Consider the following 20,483-nt stretch of genomic DNA (forward strand, 5'->3'; position numbering starts at 1 on the left):
CCCAGGCTGATTTAGAACTCACACTATAGCCGTAGGCTGGCAATCCTCCTACCTCAGCCCCCCAAGCTGAGATTAAAGGCGTGCGCTCTCACGCTGGGCCCAGAAGAGGGTTTTGTTTTCTTTTGTTCTGTTTTGCTTTGCTTTGTTTTGTTTTTTAAGCACAGATCTAATTATCTAATTTGTGTTCTTTTCCTTTTGGCCCCAGGCATAAAAAGTGTCAAGCCAGCACCTCTTTCTCGCCCTCTTTTCTAGTCCATTTACCTGCCAGATCAAAGGCTAGCAAAGAGGACACTAGCCACACGTGCCTTTTCCTGTTGTCTCCTCTTAGTAGCAGTGGCCATGTGACCACCATGAAGGCTTGCTGGTAATCCCATCCCATGCATGCGACTCTTGGGGTCCACAATGCATCCTTGAGTCCTTCAACTGCTCCTCACAAACTCACCTTTGGCTCTGTCCTGCCCCACATTTTGGCCCATCTGTTGTATTAACGTTTCAATCTGGAGGCAATAGCTCCGCAGCAGCTTGGCCTCCCATCGACCCCAGCGCCAGATGGAGGAGGCAGCAACCCTGGCTCAGCACCTGCCAAGCCTTGAGTGGCAGGTACCATTATGGCACTGGCCCCATTATACTCGTCTCCACACTCCATGGCAGCCCAGGGGCTGAGCAGAGGAACAAGGCAGCTATCTCTGAAGGATGAGTTCCCCCACGTTGCCAGGGATCCAAGAACCTTAGCTCAGTTGCCAGATCCCACCACCCCTAGGGAGGGTGACCCTCCATGGAAGGTGGCCTCATCTCACCTCGCTTGTTTGCCTGATTTATACCCATCCAGGTTTCCGAGTCCACCTTGCCACCCTGGCCAGGGGCCAGGCTAGGAAAGTAGCTTCTAGAATTACCATCCTCTCCTGCCTAGAGCTGCCTCTGCCGGGGAGACACCTGCTGTGGCTTGTGGCTACCACAAGAGGGCGCAGGCACCGATCAGGCTGCGCGTCTGGGCAGCTGTGTCATATAGATTTGGCTCTCTCAGAGGTCTTCCCATCATTCCACAGTAACTGAGAGGGTGGAAAACAGCACATGGAGTGAAGCTGGGCTAGGGAAGCAGGGTCTGAGCACACCCCCCCCCCCAGGTGCTTCTTGTACTGCTTACCTCTGAGGCTGGGTCCAGGCCGCATCTGGACAGATGAGCACTCCCTCCAAGGTGGTGGCAAAGGGAGGCATGTTATCTGCCCCATGTCTCACTGAGGCTCATGGCAAGAAGCAGCCCTGGCCCTGCAGACAGTGTGACTAGCACTGGAGGTCAGTGCTGGAAACTGAGGCACTGGGCCAGACTCCTGTTCATTCTCACCCGATCCACCTCTGCCCTGGCTCATGGGCACACCTTTGGAGGAACATGGGCCTGGGAGGCGAAACCAGCTCCCCAAGGCACCCGGCCCGATAGCAACTAGCCAAGGCTATGCTGTTAGTGGCCTGATATAGCCTAGACTAGGGAGTTTCTGTGGCACCTCCCTCCCCGAGTATGCCAGCCAGGAAGCCGTGAACTTGTTGAGGGCTCCAATTGAGCCCTAGAAACCAAGGTTGGCAACATTATTTGTGAGCATCAAAGAAAAGTGGAATCCAGACCCTTGTTTGAAATGCCCTAAGAATTTGAAGACTTTCTGTATTTCATAAATATAGAGTTATAGTGACCCTCTTGAGCCCCTTTGAGTCTGGGGGATCATGAGGGACAGCCCAAGTCACATGGGAGATGCCCTTGGATGGGTTTCCAAGGGCCTTCCTGCTCAGTCTCCATGTCTGCCATGCAGCTCCCTGGTAGGCACACGGTGGCCTCTGGCAGCAGTGGGAACCTCGCTGGGGGACGTACAAGAAGCGGACACCACCACGTGTGGCAGCAGCCCTGGGCCTTCACCCCAGCTGGGGCCTGTCTGACCATCGCCCCTCACCCCCGCAGATGCTGTACAGCCAGACCATGGAGGCGCTGGACCACATGCTGCAGAGCTTCATGGTGCAGAGCCCCACGGGGGATGAGCTGTACTTTCTGCTGTCGGTGAGGGCCAGGAGGCTGGGAGCAGGGGAACACACACAGGAGCCCCAAGGAGGGCTCAGAATGCAAGTCAGCTGGCTTCCCACACCTGGTGGTTGGAAACATCTAGAAGGGATGGCGGAGCAGAGGGTCAGCCTGGCCGGAAGGGGCCTGATAAGGAAGTGGTTCCCCGACTTGCCAGTGTCTCCAGGGTCCAGGAGCCCACAGCTCCCCTTTGCCTATGCTCTGGAGGCCTCCATGGGGGAGGGATGCCACTCAGCAGGCAGTGATAGCTCAATGGCAGGGACCAGGCCCTGAGGAGAGGCTGGCTCCATCCAGGACAGCAGGAGTTTGTCAAGGAAACCTGAGTGAGGCCTATGGCTGTCCCTGGGCAGGCATGACTCACAGGTGGAGGGCACAGAAGGATCTAAGGAGTGGCAGGAACTCTGTTCATCAGAGAGTGCTCCACACGCTGGAGTCGGGAGGGGAGGAGGCTAGGGTAAGGGCTCGAGCCAATGGACACAGGGCCCAGAAGGCTGAGGGTCTCGTCAACAAGACAGGAGATTGGCTGGTAAAATGGCTCCACAGTTAAAGGCATTTGCTTTGGAAGCCTGATGGCCTGGGTTCAATTCCCCAGTACCCACATAAAGATGGATGCACAAAGTGGCACATGCATCTAGAGTTCATTTCCCTAACACACTCATTCTCTCCCTCTCTCTCAACAAATAAATACATATATAAATAGTAAAATACTTTAATAAAAAAGAACCATGAGATAAAACAAGGTCTCCAGCCCTAGGGTGCCCGGGTAAAGTCAGGAGGGAGAACATGGGTGGCAGAACACTTAAACATGAGGTGGCATGCCACTCCTAGAAGATGTCAGGTAGTCACAGCAGCTTCACCCCACCTCTGAGGTTACCCAGTTTCCAGTATTGTGTGTCCTTATTTGGTCCATGTAGTCCCGTAACTGTACAGTGCTTTCAAATAGCAGCCCAGCCTGTCAGAGGTGCTGTGTCCCCACATGCTGCCCACGGACAGCAGGGTTCTAGACAGCACGCTCTGCTCACGCAGACTAAGAACCCTAACCCAAGGTGCAGAGGATGGGGGTGCCCACCACACAAGAGATGACAGTGCTGCAGGGTGCCCCCGGGGAAAGAGACTACTGGCAAGGCTGTGTGCACCCGAAAAGGAAACAGAAGGCTTCACACGGAAGTAGTGAAAGCCCTGGAACCTTCCGTGGGAGGGAGGGAGCAGCCATTTCTCAGGGCCTGGTTGCAGCACCCTGACCCAACCCACCTCGCAGCACCTGAACTGCTGGCTGGCGTCGGAGAAGACCCACGAGCGACAGCGGGCTGCACACTGCTGCCTGACGCTCCTCAAGTTCTCGAACCACAAATGCTGCTTGCACGTAAGTACCAGCGCCCAGCCCGAGGCCGCCAAGGGCAGGGCCTCCTGCCCGCGAGACCCGGGTCTACCGCTCAGGGACGCTCTCCGTAGCCCTGCCTCTAGACCAGAGTGGACACTCAGCACTCTGCAAGCCCAACTGGGCCCCTGGGACTGGACAGCCCAAATAGTGTCCCTTTCTTTAAATATTTATTTAATTTTTATTAACATTTTCCATGGTTATAAAAAAATATCCCATGGTGATACCCTCCCTCCCCCACCACACTTTCCCCTTTGACATTCCATTCTCCATCATATTACCTCCCCATCGCAATCATTGTACTTGCATATATACAATACCAACCTATTAAGTACCCTCCTCCCTTCCTTTCTCCTCCCTTTATGTCTCCTTTTTAACTCACTGGCCTCTGCTACTAAGTATTTTCCTTCTCACGCAGAAGCCCAGTCATCTGTAGCTAGGATCCACATATGAGGGAGAACAGGTGGCGCTTGGCTTTCCGGGCCTGGGTTAACTCACTTTAGTGTCCCTTTTTGAAGGGACACTTAAAGAAATGGGCTGCGGAGGGGGGAGGGCGCTTGCAAAAAGTCTCCTGACCAGCCCCTGAGCCCACGTGCACCCCTCAGGAGGTGGGGCTCTCATTCACGCGAGGCCTGGGCCATGTACTTCTCCTCCCCCAGCCTTGACTTCTTCCCTGTAAAATGGGAGACATGATTCCTTGGAAGGGTGGTGGCATGCTAATGAGGTAAGACTGTAGCCCTGCAGGGGGGCACCTCAGCCCACAGCTCCAGCCAGTCTGTGGGTCTGTTGTCCTGGGGGAAAATGAAATTCTGCCCAGGTTAGAGAGTGAGGGCATCACCAAATCAGTGCCAACCCCTCAAGGGGTAAGGGAGGGAGGTCACCAGTGCCACAAACACCGGACACCCCTGACAAACCACACTCACAGCACACACACACACTCTTTGCACATATACCACAGACACACCACACACATCACACTGTACACACACACACACACACACACACACACACACGCATCCCGGATACCCCACACAAACCAAACTCACAGCACAAACACACACACCACATCACACACATTACATACCACATAGTCACACACAAACACTAGACACCCCACACAGACCACATTCACGTAACATCCACACATACCACAGACACACCACACACACATCACACACCACAGTCCACACACACACACACATGCACACACATTATACACACATCACAATTCACAGACACCATACAGAGAGCTCCACCTAGCCTAGGCAAAGCAAAAGATGATAGAAAATTGGGCCCAAAATTTACAAAATGCCAAAAAACTCCATACACAAAATAAATCACAGTCTGATATGACTAATGTGACTCTGGCCAATGGAGCAGTCCCTTATTTTCGTAAATAAAGTTTGGTTGGAACTAGGCCCTGAGTTAGTAAAGCAAACCCAGATCTGCTAAGACAAGGTTGGATCACAAAACTTTGACGCTCTGATAGTATGAAAGGTTTTGTATTTCTTTGAAATTTTTATTTTTTTAATTTATTTGCAAGCAGAGAGAGAAAGGGAGGGAGAGCGAGAGAGAATGAGCATACCAAGTTTCTTGCCACTGCAAAAGAACTCCAGATGTATGTGCCACTTTGTGCATCTGGCTTTACATGGGCACTGAGAAATCGAACCCGGACTGTCAAGCGCCTTTAACTGCTGAACCATCTCTCCAGCCCCTATTTTTTTAAAATTGTGTTAGCATATTATTTCTCTCCATTACTAAGTTTTGGGGGCAAGATTTTATATTTAGCCTATTCCCAGGTCCCAGTCCTCCATATAGTGTGAGGGGTTCCCTCTGACGGAAGCATGCTGGGTGCATGTGTGGACAGATGAACTTGGTGGATTGTCTGTCACCTGTGCATGTACTGTCGCACAAAGGGGTACTTCAGACAGATTGGACAGCTGGTGGCCATGCTGGGGATTGTGTGCCAGGACCCAGATAGGACCACCCAATGCTTCAGCCTGGAAGCTGTGGGCCACCTCTACCAGATCCTGGTACACCATAAAGGCAAGTGTCTTAGGCTACCACGGCACGCTGGGCACACCCCCAACCGTGGCCTCGGGCATACCCACACCAGCACACTGAATTCAACCTTACCCCAAGCCCACCCCAGGTCCAACTTTGCCTTAGACCTAACCCCACAGTAACTAAACCCCACACCCAAAGTGGGCACAGACCTTACCCTCACTACTAACTGCTTTCTTGTCCCACCCAGATTCTAGCCCATCCCTTCCCTACCCTCGCCCCTGCACTGACCTCACCCTGGCCTGGCCTCACTGTGCCCTGCCCTTACTATCCTACCCTCACCTTGCCCTGTCTGCACCCATGTCCTGTCCCGGCCAACAGGTGACTCTTCCCAGGAAGAGCGGGAGATCCCTGAGCAGCTCTCCCAGCTTGATGTGCACGGGGACAGCCTCGGGAGCAGTGAAGACCAGCCTGACACCTGCTCGATCTCCCCAGAGATAACATCTCAAAAGGACAGCATCTTTCAGCTCAGCAGCTCCCAAGCCATCAAGGTCAGGGGCCTTAGCATCTGGGCAGCTTGGAGAGGGTGTGGCCAGCTGCAGACTACAACATCTGATGGTGGGGGTAAACCCACTGGCTCTCTTCTGTGCTCAGAAGGGGACACCAGCATACTTTAGGTGCATACCCTGTGCTAGGGGGTTCTCCGGCATCCCACAGCCTTTCTCTAGTTTTCCCTACCGTCTCTAGACTCTCGATTTTTCCGCGTACAGCCCTTCCCCACTCATATCAGGGTTTGACTGGTGTTATCCTCAGAAGCTGCAGGAGCTGAGGTATGGGTGATCCGGGTACTGGTGTTAGCGGGATGCGGTGCCAGAGTTTGGAGCTCAGGAAATCTGCAAAGTGGTAGCTTTTGCTTGCCCCAGGAGGAGTGAATTCTTGCTAAGAAAGATCACCATGGCTGGCATTCTTGTCTATCCCTGTCAGAACCTGAGCCTTTCGGGACAAAAGCTGGTTCCCACTGACGTCCAGTACAGGGTCTGGGGGTGGAGCTGGTTCCACAAACTCCGATGACTTCCCACCTAGCCAGACAGTGAAGAAGAAGAGTACATGGCTAGCGAATGGCCCAGCAGGACTTGGTCTGGTTCAGGACTCGGGGACCCATGCACTGGGCAACTACAGCTACTGAAACCCACCCGAAGTTTAGTAAGGAAACTTGAAGCTTTTGGGGCCCAGGATGTCAAGGTGAATGTCCCAGAAGAGGAAAAGCTGGCTTGGCTGCAGTTTTGACTGGAGAACCTGGACTGGGACAGAGGCAGGGCAGAGAGAGGAGAGCCCCACTGGCTGCCAGCAGGGGCCACGGCTGAGCTTCAGGAGGCAGTGTGCATGCCTGGGGAGAGGCACCCTGCACTGGTCTCCCTGGGCAAGAGGCAGGATGGGAGTTGGGGGAGGAGCAAGGATGGAAGGCTACTGACTACGGGAAGTGAACTGGGGAGGCTCACCTGGGGAGCAGACACTTGGTTATGGTCCCAAATTTGTTCCTGACTTCTGATGTGATTTGGGACACACTATACTTTCAGCAGCAGCAGCAGCAACACACCACCACCAACATCCTCACCATGACATCATCATCATTATCCTCACCACAGCATCATCATGATGTATCTCTCCACCCACCGGAGATCATGACATGTCTCTTCACCCCACAGGAGACCATGACATATCTCTTCAACCCTCAGGAGATCATGACATATCTCTTCACCCCTCAGGAGACCATGACATATCTCTTCACTCCATCCAAGACCATGACATATCTCTTCACAAGAGACCATGACATATCTCTTCACTCCACAGGAGACCATGACATATCTCTTCACCCCACAGGAGATCATGACATATCTCTTCACCCCACGGGAGATCATAATGTATCTTTTTACCCCTCAGGCGGTCATGACATATCTCTCAAGGGCAGACCTGGATGACCTCATCTGGATATTTGTTGAAAACCTGGGCTCCACCAGCCCCTTTCGTGTGGAAGCAGCCGCTGACCTACTTCTCCTTGTTGTCCAGGAGCATGGGGCCAAGCTAATGACTGTGAGGGTTGGGGCCCCATTCAAGGCTGGGGAGGGGAGAGTGTTGTGGAGGACCAGACAGAAGGCAACATTTAGGGACCAGGATAGTGTCTCTGATGGAGTAGACCAAATCCCACCACAGGCAACAACCAATCCAATGGATGGATGGATGCACCCCAGTGGGATGGGAGGAGTAGCCCAGCATGAGACAACTGATGCCAGTGTTGCACAGTAAGCATCAGACTGGCCAAGCTACTGGCTGGGTCTGGCTGATGCCATACAAAAACTCTGTGCACAAGGAACTGTGGTGTGTTTAAGACAAGCTGAATGGGTGGGCTCAGTGTTCTCAGGCCTGCCTCCTATGTTGAGAATCCTCTTCAGGCACAATACAGGACCTCCCCACCAGACCTTCCCCTCTCCTCACAGGTCACCAACATAGGCCGAGCCATTTACCACCACATCTGCACCATCCGCATTCCCCAAGCTAAGGAAAACATCCTGCGTGCTATCACCCTGCTGGCCCGGAACCACACTCCTGAGCTGGTGGCTGCCTTCTTGGACTTTTCTGTGTCGCTGGACAGGTAACCAGCCCTATCCTCCCTCACTTGCCTCGCTGCCCCAGACCAGGATTATGACCTCTGTCCCTCCTGTCTGCCCCTTCAAGGCCCACAGAGAGCCGACTGCTTGGCGTGTTGGTGGGAACCCTACATATCCATTCATTTGTAAGTGCCCAGGGGCATTCCACATGAAATTCTCACCCCAGTCTCCATCACTCATCATGATGGAGAAGGGCTCCCAGCAGGACCCCAGCCAACCACAAAGATCACCCCCATCAGCACAGACCCCCTCCCCAGCTCATCCTCCTCTCTGTTCTCGTCTCCTGCCTGCTCTTCCAAAGACCCTGTGACTGCCTTGGTCTTCTCATACGGACCTGGCCTTGGGGGGCAAGTCATTATTATTGTTCATGGCCACTCCTCTGTCTGAGCTCTGAATCCCACATTCTTAGTATCTACCACTGCCACCATCTGCCACACCAGCTCCAGGTCACCTGTCACTTCTTGAGCACATTGCTCCTACTCAAAGATAACCTCTTGCTTCTCCCCTCTCCTGACTAGAATCTTCCTACCTGACTTTTGCTTTGATCTCCTCTCTCTCAGTGGTCTTCTGACTTTCTCCCATGGCTGGGGCCCTCTGCTCTGTAAGACCTTTAGGCTACTGCCCTACCCATCTCATAGCTCTCATCCGTCCTTATCCAGTTCCTCTTTGCCAGTGGCTCCTCCGACCATCACCAAACCTCCACATACCCTGCCCATTGCCTCTGCAGCTGACTTTGCTTCCGGCTGCTTTGAGAACCTGGGAAAGCCCACAAGAGAGCTCTACTGTGCCCAGAGCCTTCTCCATGGTAGTTCTCCATCACAGTGTAGAGGTGTCTTTTGTTTTTTTGTTGTTGTTTGTTTGGTTTGGTTTGGTTTGGTTTGGTTTGGTTTGGTTTGGTTTGGTTTGGTTTGGTTTGGTTTTGGAGGTAGTGTCTCGCTCTAACCCAGGCTAACCTAAAATTCACTATGTAGTTATAGGGTGGCCTTGAACTCACAGCAATCCTCCCACCTCTGCCTCCCAAGTGCTGGGATTAAAGGTGTGAACCACCATAATCTTTGGAACTCTTTTTGTGAATTTTGTGAATGTCCCAGAAGTCCTCAAGAAGAAAAAATTTTCTTTCATTGGGGTATGGAGCTTCATATATTGCCACAAGGCTAACCTTCTTGATAAGTTGCTAGGATCATTTGAATCATATGTCCCCCATAAACTAATGTGTTCTGAAGGCTTGAACCCCAGCAGGTAGCAGTTTGAAAGGTGGAGCCTTGCTGGAGGAGGTGTGTCACTGGGGAGTGGACGTTGAGGTTTATTAGTCCCCAGTTCGCCAGTGTTAGTGGATCAGTCTCCTGCTGCTGTTTCCGCCTGCTATGATAGAGGTGATGTCCAGCCTCTTCCCATGCCATGCTGTCCCCTGCCACATGAAGCATCCCTTTGAGACTGTAAGCCAAAATAAGAATCGTTCCTCCCATCAGCTGCTTTAGGCTGGTGCTTTCTCCCAGCAACGAGAGGGTAACTGCCACAGTGGCATAGGTCTTCTAACGTCCAGCGTCCTTCCTTGACTGCTCTTGTACTGGGAGTGTGTGAAAATCTCACCAAAGAAACCATAGAGCCTGGTGTGATGATGCATGTCTATAATGCCAGTACTCAGGAGACTGAGGCAGGACTAACATAAATTTAATGACTGAGCAACATGTAAGTTCTGGGGTAGCTTGGACCATATAACAAGATCCTGTCTGAGAAAGAAAGAAAGAGAGATAGAGAGAGAGAGAGAGAGAGGGAGGAAGGAGAAAGAGAAAAGGGAAGCTGGAAGAAAGGAAGAAGGAAGGGAAATGGAAATGGAAAGGAAGAAACTGTGCTTCATACATGTGGTACATTCATATTCATAAGTGTTATCTTTTCAATTTTTTATTTTTATTTATTATTTATTTGAGAGAGAGAGAGAGAATAGGCACACCAGGACCTCCACCCAGTGCAAACGAACTCCAGACGCATGTACCACCTTGTTCACCTGGCTTACATGGGTCCTGGGGAATTGAACCTGGGTCCTTTGGCTTTGCAGGCAAATGCCTTAACTGCTAAGCCATCCCCTCCAGCCCATTGTCGCTTTTTTAAGAAAAATATTTCCTCCTGCCTCAGCCTCAAGAGTGTGGGGGTTATGGGGATGCACCACCACACCTGGCTGTTCACTTTATTGGATACTCTCTAACGCCCATCCAGTTTGTATACAACAGTCAGTTATGCTAGTTTCCTCATTATGTCTCCCTTTGCCTCTGATTTGCAATTGCAAAATGTATGCATTTGAGGTGGGTTCACAATGCCAGCTATGTAAGAATTCCTATAAGTCAGATCAGAGTAGAAAAAGATGAGGCGGGTTTACTTAGTACACTTTGAGGGAGCCGTGGGCAAGGCAGAGGTAGAGAGGGCAGCCTTGGCACTCTGAATATGGAAGCTATGGGAGCTGCTCTCTTTGGGGTGTGGTTTCCACCATGTAAATGAGGATGTTTCTGATTGGCCAGTGTTTGATTCTGGGCCAGGAGCTGGGTTTATGGGTGTGGTTAGCTTTGGCTGGCAATGCCCCAGCTTGCCATCCCTACAGTGCCCTTCAGACTTATCTACTCCCCCTCAGCACTTGAACCCAAGTTGCCCACCGCTGTCCACATTTATTCTTGGTGGGTGCACTCCACACACCCTTTGCTGGATATCTCTGGGTTGGACAAAGTCCATCTTCCGGCAGATTCCTCACAGACAGCACACGGCTTCAGAACCCGTTCCCTCTCTCATGTCGACACTTGCGCTTTGAAGAAAAACTGGGCTGGATAGATGGTAAGGATGGCGTGTTCATTTTTGGTTCGTTTTTTTGGTTTTGGCTTTTTGTAATTTTGTCTTTGCCTTTGAATTTTACTTGCTCTTTTTGCCTTACAGATTTGTTTCTTTCTTGTTTTTTTAATTAATTTATTTTGCCAGGCATGGTAGTGCACACCTTTAATCCCAGCACTCGGGAGGCAGAGGTAGGAGGATCGCCGTGAGTTCAAGGCCACCCTGAGTCTACATAGTGAATACCAGGTCAGCCTGGGCTAGAGAGACCCTATGTTGAAAAACAAAAATTGTTTATTTTATTATTCATTTAAGAGAGAGAGGCATATAGAGAAAGAGAGAATGGGTGTGCCAGGGCCTTCAGCCACTGCAAACAAACTCCAGATACATTTGCCAACTTGTACATCTGGCTTACACGGGTCCTAGGGAATCAAACCTGGGTCCTTTGGCTTTGCAAGCAAGCACCTTAACTGCTAAGACATCCCTCCAGCCCAAAATATTTTTTCTATATCTTTAAATTTTAATTATTTTATTAGAAAATGCCAGACTAGTTTTCTCCAGCACCGGGTGCATCCTTTTGTTATTAGCTCTGTAATGTTTTCGTAGTTATGGTTATAGGCTCTGCTTAGGTCATCGTTTCTGTTAACCTGTTGTTTTTCATCCTTGGAGACCCCAGTGGAGACCACTGCCCCTTCCTGGCTTTGTCTCTGATCCTCATTACTTCTCTCACAAAAGAGGTCACCCTGTCACCATCATGGTCGTTCTTCCACCTTTTCTTTTTTAGAAAAAAATAATAAAATAACTTTTTTTCACAATTTTTATTAACATTTTCCATGATTATAAAAAATATCCCATGGTAATACCCTCCCTCCCCCCCCCCACACTTTCCCCTTTGAAATTCCATTCTCCATCATATTACCTCCCCATCTTAATCATTGTACTTACATATATACAATACCAACCTATTAAGTACCCTCCTCCCTTCCTTTCTCTTCCCTTTATATCTCCTTTTGAACTTACTGGCCTCTGCTACTAAGTATTTTCCTTCTCACACAGAAGCCCAATCATCTGTAGCTAGGATCCACATATGAGAGAGAACATGTGGCACTTGGCTTTCTGAGCCTGGGTTACCTCACTTAGTATAATTCTTTCCAGGTCCATCCATTTTTCTGCAAATTTCATAACTTCATTTTTCTTTACCGCTGAGTAGAACTCCATTGTATAAATGTGCCACATCTTCATTATCCACTCATCAGTTGAGGGACATCTAGGCTGGTTCCATTTCCCAACTATTATAAATTGAGCAGCAATAAACATGGTCGAGCACGTACTTCTAAGGAAATGAGATGAGTCCTTAGGATATATGCCTACGAGTGCTATAGCTGGGTCACATGGTAGATCAATCTTTAGCTGTTTTAGGAACCTCCACACTGATTTCCACAATGGCTGGACCAGATTGCATCCCCACCAGCAGTGTAGGAGGGTTCCTCTTTTTCCACATCCCCACCAACAATTATGATCATTTGTTTTCATGATGGTCTTCCACCTTTTCTGAATGCCCCTTATTAAATTTTAATTTGAGTCTATCACTCTTTTAATATTTTTTCATTTCTGAGGGGGTTTTGTTGAGACAGGATCTTGCTTATGTAATCCAGGATGGTCTTGAACTCAAGATGCTTCCACCTCCGTTCTCAAGTCTTGGGATTACAGATGCGCCACCATACCAAACTCAGATAATGTTTTTTCATCTCTTCCATCTCCCACAGGCTGTGCAGTTTGAAGACTGTGTGCTAAGTCCTGCCCTGTCTCCTTGCTAGTGTGTGTGACGTCATAGGCGGACCCGTCGTCCTGAGGGTGGCTGGCATCAAGCCTAACCTTTCAAAGCTTGCCCTGCTTCCGCTCTCTCTCACCCGCCTCTACCCACCACACATCCTTGGTGAGGTGGGGTGGGGTGGGCAGGAGCATCAGGCCTGCCCCCCGAGGCTGGCGGTTTATCTCCTTTTTCTTTGAGTGAGGTGATGTTTGGGCTCCTGCATGTCGGGCGAGGTCAGCTCCTGTGGCTTCATCTCTCCCTTGCGCTCACTGCGCCCTTCCCCACGGGCATCTGAGGAGGGGGAGGCCAGGCAGCACACCGCATCACTCATGCTGGAATTTAGATCTTGCTCCCCACATCTAAGCACCTGGTGTAAACATTTAGGAAATCCAGAGCCCTGCACACTGATGGCACCTTGCGGTAGGATTTATCTGGATTTATCTTGGCTTTTGCCCGTCAGCTGGGCACCATCCATTTGTGACTACATTAAACATAAAAGTTTCTGCTGCAGACTTGGGGTCTCATTGGTGGTGTGAATTTGGACATCAAAACAGGACTTGTAATTCATATTCCCAGGACGGCCCTTCACCCACAGGGTGCTGGCTGAAGCCTGAAGGTCCTCACTCCTCTGTCTACACAGGAGGGGTTTGTTCCCCTCATCCCTAAACTGCACACCGTTCTGAAGAGAGCTCTCCCATGGCCCCTATCATGGGCCATCTTTCTTAAAACTACATGTCATAGCCAGGCGTGGTAGTGATTCCCGAGAAGAGTCCCAGTGGGGAGGGCACCCACTGACTGTGGGGGCTTCCAAGGACATGGAATTGGACCCAAGATGTATAGTGAGGTAATAGAAACAGATACTGATTATTAAGGAAAGGAAAGTACTCTTGAGATGGGAATAGGCTAGTGAGCTGGAAAAGACATATATCCAAAAAGCACAGGGCCCTGAGCTTCATGGCCCTTTAATTAGATATTTACATAGCATCTGCCACTCTCGTTTGGATAGTGCAGGCTTTTCCACACAGGCTCCGTTGTTACATGCAGCCAGCTATGGGAAGGCTTCCACTCCTCTGAGTGCCATCACCTCCTGTGTGTGTGTGTGTGTGTGTGTGTGTGTGTGTGTGTGTGTGTGTGTGTGTTGCGGCACACCATGAGCTCACCTGCGACAGCCGGAGGAAGTATTTGGTGTCCCCCCTGCCACAGCACTGGGGTCACAGATGGACATGGCCACATCCAGCTATTTATGTGGGTTCTAGAGATTCAAACTCGGGTGGTCTCAAGCTCCTTCGGGCCCTCCTGCTCTCAGAAAGCATGCTTAACACTGAGCTGTACCTCCAGCTAGACCGCCTTGCATATGCTGAACTTGATGTTGCCATACGTCCCTGTTCTCCTATCACAGTGGTTCACACTTATTATCCCAGCACTTGAGAAGCTGAGGCAGAGGATTGCCACAAGTGCTGAGGCAGCCTGGTCTATATGCTGATACCTTACCTCAAAAACAAAAGACAACCCTGAGACTACATAGTCAATTCCAGGTTGGCCTGAACTAGAGTGAGACCCTACCTCGAAAAAAAAAAAAAAAAAAAAAAAAAACCACAGGGTGCATTGTGTGTATATATGAAAGTAGTCAATAAAATAACATATATATATTTGGTTTTTCGAGGTAGGGTTCACTCTAGTCCAGGCTGGCCTGGATTTTACTATGTAGTCTCAGGGTGGCCTCAAACTCATGGCTATCCTCCTACCTCTGCCTCCCGAGTGCTGGGATTAAAGGCGTGCGCCACCACGCCCGGCACATCTATATATATATTTTTGAAGTACACGTCCTAATGGTCGATTGCGTCCTAAAGTGCAAACTGAATTGCACAGTATGAACTCTCCCGGCATCTTTCCCTTTCTGGGCCTTGTTTTCCTCCAACATGTGTCTTAGTTTCGTGGCACCATGCTATGGCTCATCACCATGCGGCACCTGTGTTGTGAATGCCAAGGACCCTCTTGCTGTGATTGGACATTTGCTTCCCACCAGGGACTAGATTTCCTCAGCATGTGCATCGAGGACCCGCGTGCCTGGAGGAGGAAGCCAGGCACACACCCTGCAGGATGGATGGTACAGGCTGTTTCCCAAGACGCCGGTGCCAATTCGTATCCTGATGGCTTTTCTGGGAGCCGTGTCATTCCACATCCTTACTGATGCTTAGCATCTGCCTTCAGCCTATTAGAACTGGAGATAACTGGAACGTTATTCTGCTGTGGCATTAAGTCATGGATGTGGACACTTTTCATTTCTTACTGACCCCTGAACATCTTCTTTGTTGGCCCAGCCTGCTTTTCTGCTGTGTCGTCCCTCTTCATGGTCTATGAAACCTGAACACAAGCCCCTTCTGGACTGCGGTCTTAGATCTTTTCTGTACCCTAACTTCCATGTTTTCACATTTTGTCTTCTCGGAGTTCTCTTGATGGCATCCAGCTCTCTGACACACCTAGACTGATGTTCATCCCAACACCACTAACGGAATCTCTCTGCTCATCATTCCTTTCAAGCCAGGCACCTCGGTCTAGGGACTGTCCGTAGCTCTCGGCACTCTTTGGGTCTTCTTGCCTATGCCCAGGCTGATAACCAGGGCTCCAACTCCTGTAGCTTTGTGGAGATTCTCCTCACCCGTGCAGAGATGCCCACCCCCCATAGAGAGGGGCCTCCTCCTCGCCTTCCTCAGGAACGTCTTGTTCACTCCAGGCCCTCACCATTTCCATGGAGCTCTGCGAACCTGGTGGTCATGGTTTCTTCTCCACGCCCCCCCCCATCCGGCTCATTTTACTTGATTAGAGCTCAGTCGCACAAGATGTCATCCCTGACTTGAGACACTTGCCCCGTTGGTATTGGTCCATGCTTTACCTATTTCTTGCTTCATTATTAAGTCATGTATGATACTTGTCATTAAGTTACTTGGTTAATCATTCATTCACTTAGTGAGTGGTTTTAACATGAGTCTAGTTTCAGACATCTGGGAGAGACCTGTGTGGACAGGTGAACCCATTACATGCCTACAGAGTAGAATCTGGGAGAGTCCTACTTAGAGGCAGAGTGCCCAGACCCTGGCTCTGAGCCATGACTCACTCTTGAAGGGTTTTTATTCCTCTGTATAGTTTTATTGGATCTGAACACATTCCTCAAGGCATTTTTATTATTTTGTGAGTCCACATAACTCAATATCATGAATTGCAGTTTTCATATTTTATACGGATTTCATCATCTCCTCCTATTTCCATACCCTTTGGACACCCTTTCACTTCTGAGTCCATATGGCTCAGAATCAAGTCTGTTCTAGCAATGAGCTAGCCACACTCGTTTCTTTTATTGGTATCGCATGATTTTACTTTTACTGTTTCTTTGTTTTCTTTCTTTTTTTTTTCACTTTAGATGGAGGCATTTGCAAACTTCATTGGCTGTTTATAATCAGAAAGGCTTTGTCTTTGAATGGGGATCTTACTCCATTTAATGAGCGATAGCCACCAGTATATTTGAGATTAAATTTCCTATCTTCACTCTTTCCAGAGAAGAAAGTTGCCCTCACAACCCCCATATGCTCTCATAGACTTCCATGTCCATGCCTTTGTGGTTTATTATGTGAAATCTCACAAGGCAATATCCATTCAGAGTTGGCCTGTTTTCCTCCTTCTTTTCTCCACATTCCTTTTTGAAATTCAAGCCTTCCACCAAGACCATCTGTCTCCAGCCGATGCCTATCCCTTGGGGTACGCTCTGGTTTGGGTCCCTTTGCAAATGCTCTCAGTTGCTTTCATAAAATGTCTTTATTTCACCCTCAGTCTTTTCTTATTTTGTTTTCTGGAGCAGGGTCTAATTGTAGCCCAGGCTGGCCAGGTGCTTACTCTGTCACCTAGACTGGCCTCAACCTCCTGGCAATCTTCCTCTATCGGCCTCCTGAGTGCCAGATTAAAGGCATGCACCACCACGCAGGGCTTTATCCTCACTCTTAAACAATGTTTCCACTAGAGTCAAAACTCCAAGTGGCAGTGACAGTGGTCACCGCTCATCTGTGATTTCAGTGTGCCACAGTTACCCACAATCCAAAAACACTAAGTGAAAAATTCCAGAGAAAAACAGTTTCTAGGTTTTCTCTGGGCATTGTTTTGAGTAGTCTCGCAAGCCAGGAGAGCATTGCCACACCACGTGCACTGTCTGCCCAGTAGGTACCAAGCAGTGGCCAGTCATGAATCAACTGGTGCTGCTCTGGCATACTTGGATTGGAATTGTGGGCTCAGGCTATGTCACCAAGCTCAGATCACTCACCTCACTGCATCTCAGCATAGGCCTTGTACATCTCACCTCCTCACAAGGAAGGGAAAATAGAGAAGACACTCTGAGATAGACACCTGCATTCATATATTACAGTGTACGGTCACAGTTGTTCTGTTTTTTTATTTTTAGCTACTGCTTATTTGTCTCACTGTGTCGAATTCACATATGTCTATACGTATCGGTACATATGTAGCAGGGTGTTAGGGGTTCAGCAAAGTCCTTGAACCCCAAACCCTAGGTCCATGTCTAATTTTAATCAAAGAATTAAGTAAAATAAGACTGAGGAGGGTAATTATTAAATTATTATATTTATTTAGGGAGGCACAGAACCAACAAGAGACACCCACATGGCTTGGAAGCCCATGTGGAGGGCCTGGAAAAGCCTCACAGAGAGTAGAAAAGAAAGTTCAAAGAGCCCATGTGGGAAGTAAGGGCTAGGGTGGCTGTTCCCTCTGCTCAGCCCAGCTGGAAGCTGAGATTCTCATCCGAAGCTGGGGGTTCATGAGTGGTCAGGCCGCTGAGATGACTTGCCTTCCCCTCGCAAATGTATTTATAACCTTGTGGTGAGCCCAACTTCCAGCTCAGGTGAGCCGGAGGGACAGTTAATTGGTCTGGGCTAGGGGCTGTCTCAGGAAGAAGCCAGCGTGACACCAAGGTCTGTGGTCTAAACTTGACTAACCTCAATGTCAGGATTAGATTTAAATCCTAGGGGAGACCTCCCTCCCAGGAGGGGCCCAGGTTGTTTGTGGAAAGACAGATCTCCTTTAGGCAGGAGATGAGGAGTCAGATCATCCTTTGATCTCTAGCAAAGTGGAGACCTTCCTGCCTTCTTACTTTTGGGGCCCAATCACCCTAACTGCCTACTCCCTGTCATGTGCATATATGAAAACATAATTAAGGTGTAATTTGGTCCCTTTCCTGGTGTCGGGCATCCACTGTGGATCTTGTGATGTGACCCTGCAGCTTCGGGGAGACTGTGCTTTCTTGGAGCCCAGGCAGGCAGCATTCCGCTGTCCTCCGGCTCCATTGCTGCTGTTTACAAATCAGTTGGTCTACTGCTCTCTTACAGGGACCGAGTCCCACTTTTGTTTATAGGATATGTGCTTTGTTTTTGTTTGTTTGTTTGTTTGTTTTTATTTCTTTGAGAACGACAGACAGAGACAGAGAGAGAAAGAGGCAGATAGAGAGAGAGAGAATGGGCATGCCAGGGCCTCCACCCTCTGCAAACCAAATCCAGACGCATGCGCCCCTCGTGCATCTGGCTAACGTGGGTCCTGGGGAATCGAGCCTCGAACCGGGGTCCCCAGGTTTCACAGGCAAGCGCTTAACCGCTAAGCCACCTCTCCAGGTTTGGTGTAGATTCCTATTGTTTTCTATTGCAACCATATCTAACTTTTCTATTGAAATTTCAATTTCTAATTTGGCATTTTTTCTAAGTTGTCAGTCTGTTTGTTCTTTCTGTCTCTATGTTCTCTCACCTATAGCTTCCTGTTCCCTGAAGACATTTTTAAGCTTGTCTTCTGTTTCTTTGCTCCTGGTGACATCTCACCACGGCATAGCCCATGCCTGGCCATTGAGGCCCGTCCTCGGTGGCCAGGTTGGGTATCTGTTGTCTTTGCTGATGCCACACGCAGAGTCGTTCTTGTTATCACGGACAGTACCCTACACATTGGCGCTGGTGTTTTAATTATACAAGTACTCTGGGGTCGGCCCCACAGTCGCTTTCCTCAGGAGGGGATTTGCGCTCCCTATGCTGCGCCCCGAGGACACTGCAGCTCAAGGCCACCTCCAACCGAATCTGGGACTTGCCTTTCTCTGGAAGTTCCCAGCACTTCAATAGCTCAGGGCAGCTGAGCGTCACTTGAGAAGGTGGGTTTCCTGTGTGACTAATCATTCTCAGAGCTCTGTCACTTCATCTGTCCCAACAAAGGACCGAACAGTCCCGAATCACCACATGTCCTCAGGGCATCAGAAACCTACTGGCTCATGAGCGACTTCTCACCATCCTCCTGCACCCCACTTGCTGGCCTGGCTCTTCATAGTCCTGTTTTCTCCACTACTTTTAGCCCCCCCCATTTTTTAATGTTTTTTTGTTTATTTTTATTTATTTATTTGAGAGTGACAGATAGAGAGAAGGAGGCAGAGAGAGATAGAGAGAGAGAATGGGCACGCCAGGGCTTCCAGCCACTGCAAACGAACTCCAGACGCCTGCACCCCCCTTGTGCATCTGGCTAACGTGGATCCTGGGGAATCAAACCTCAAACCAGGGTCCTTAGGCTTCACAGGCAAGCACTTAACCACTAAGCCATCTCTCCAGCCCCTCCCCCCCCATCTTCTCTCCTGACTTGTTTTCAACGGAGGAGCTGATTGAAATAGATTGGCATACTATTACTGGAAGATGGGAACCTCCTATTTCTTTTGAAGACAGATTGATTAAGATATTCATAGCCTGGGGTGTGTAGCATATGTAAGGCCCTGTATTCAACCCCCAACACTGTCACATATATGTTTCACATATATATTATGTATATTCCACATATTTATATGTAAATATATTATGGATCTGTATACATATTTTTTCACATGCTATGTAATTCACACACTTAAAGTATACAATTAAGTGGATTTTTTGCATGTGACATCATGAATTTTTTTTTTCAGGTAAGGTTTGACTCTAGTCCAGGCTGACCTGGAATTCAGTATGTAGTCTCAGGATGTCCTCAAACTCATGGTGATCCTCCTACCTCTGCCTCCCATGTGCTGGGATTAAAAGTATGCACCATGCCCAGCTATTAATTTTTTAAATTGTGATCATATATGCATGACATAAAATTTGCCATCTTAAGCACTTTCATTTAGTTTTTCATATTTGAGTGCATGTGATGAATGTGTGCAAGTGTGGGTGCATTGTGCCTGAGCATGTGCATAGGAATCAGAGGATAGCTCTTTGGGCATTGGTCCTCATCTTCCATCCTGTTTGAGGAAGGTTTCTCATTGCTCTCTGTTGCGTATACCAGAATGCTTGGCCCATGAGTGCCAAGGGGTTATCCTGTCTGCCAGCCATCTCTCCTCAGGCACTCGGGGTTACAGACCTGCACTACCACTTCTGGCTTTAAATGGGTCCTGGAGATCTGAACTCAGGTCCGTCACACTTACACAGAAAATGCTTTTATACCCTGAGCCATCTCCTCAGCACTCAGGTGCTCATGAGGACCTGGTTCCGTGGAGCTGGTTATGTCTACATTGGCATCCAACTGTCACCAGATCTTACTACCAAGCTTTCTCATCACTCCCACAGAACCTTCATGGCTGTGGTGGTTTGATTCAGGGGTCCCCCATAAACTTAGGTGCTCTGAATGCTAGGTTCCCAGCTGATGGAGATTTGGGAATTAATGCCTCCTGAAGGGAGTATATTGTTGGGGGAAGCTTAT

At 49.3% G+C, this 20,483-nt stretch overlaps 1 protein-coding gene across 1 annotated transcript in view; it reads left to right on the plus strand.

The window, feature by feature from the left end:
- LOC101596504 (maestro heat-like repeat family member 5) overlaps nucleotides 1–20,483 on the plus strand; it is a 66,704-nt gene that overhangs the window by 27,904 nt on the left and 18,317 nt on the right. Inside the window, exons 11-16 of the mRNA XM_004672044.2 lie at nucleotides 1,946–2,041; nucleotides 3,321–3,412; nucleotides 5,338–5,484; nucleotides 5,821–5,995; nucleotides 7,386–7,535; nucleotides 7,940–8,094. Of these exons, the coding sequence (XP_004672101.2) occupies nucleotides 1,946–2,041; nucleotides 3,321–3,412; nucleotides 5,338–5,484; nucleotides 5,821–5,995; nucleotides 7,386–7,535; nucleotides 7,940–8,094 (815 nt within the window). The remainder of the gene's footprint in view (nucleotides 1–1,945; nucleotides 2,042–3,320; nucleotides 3,413–5,337; nucleotides 5,485–5,820; nucleotides 5,996–7,385; nucleotides 7,536–7,939; nucleotides 8,095–20,483) is intronic.

This window comes from Jaculus jaculus, chromosome 2, assembly GCF_020740685.1.
Source record: "Jaculus jaculus isolate mJacJac1 chromosome 2, mJacJac1.mat.Y.cur, whole genome shotgun sequence".
NCBI lineage: Eukaryota > Metazoa > Chordata > Mammalia > Rodentia > Dipodidae > Jaculus > Jaculus jaculus.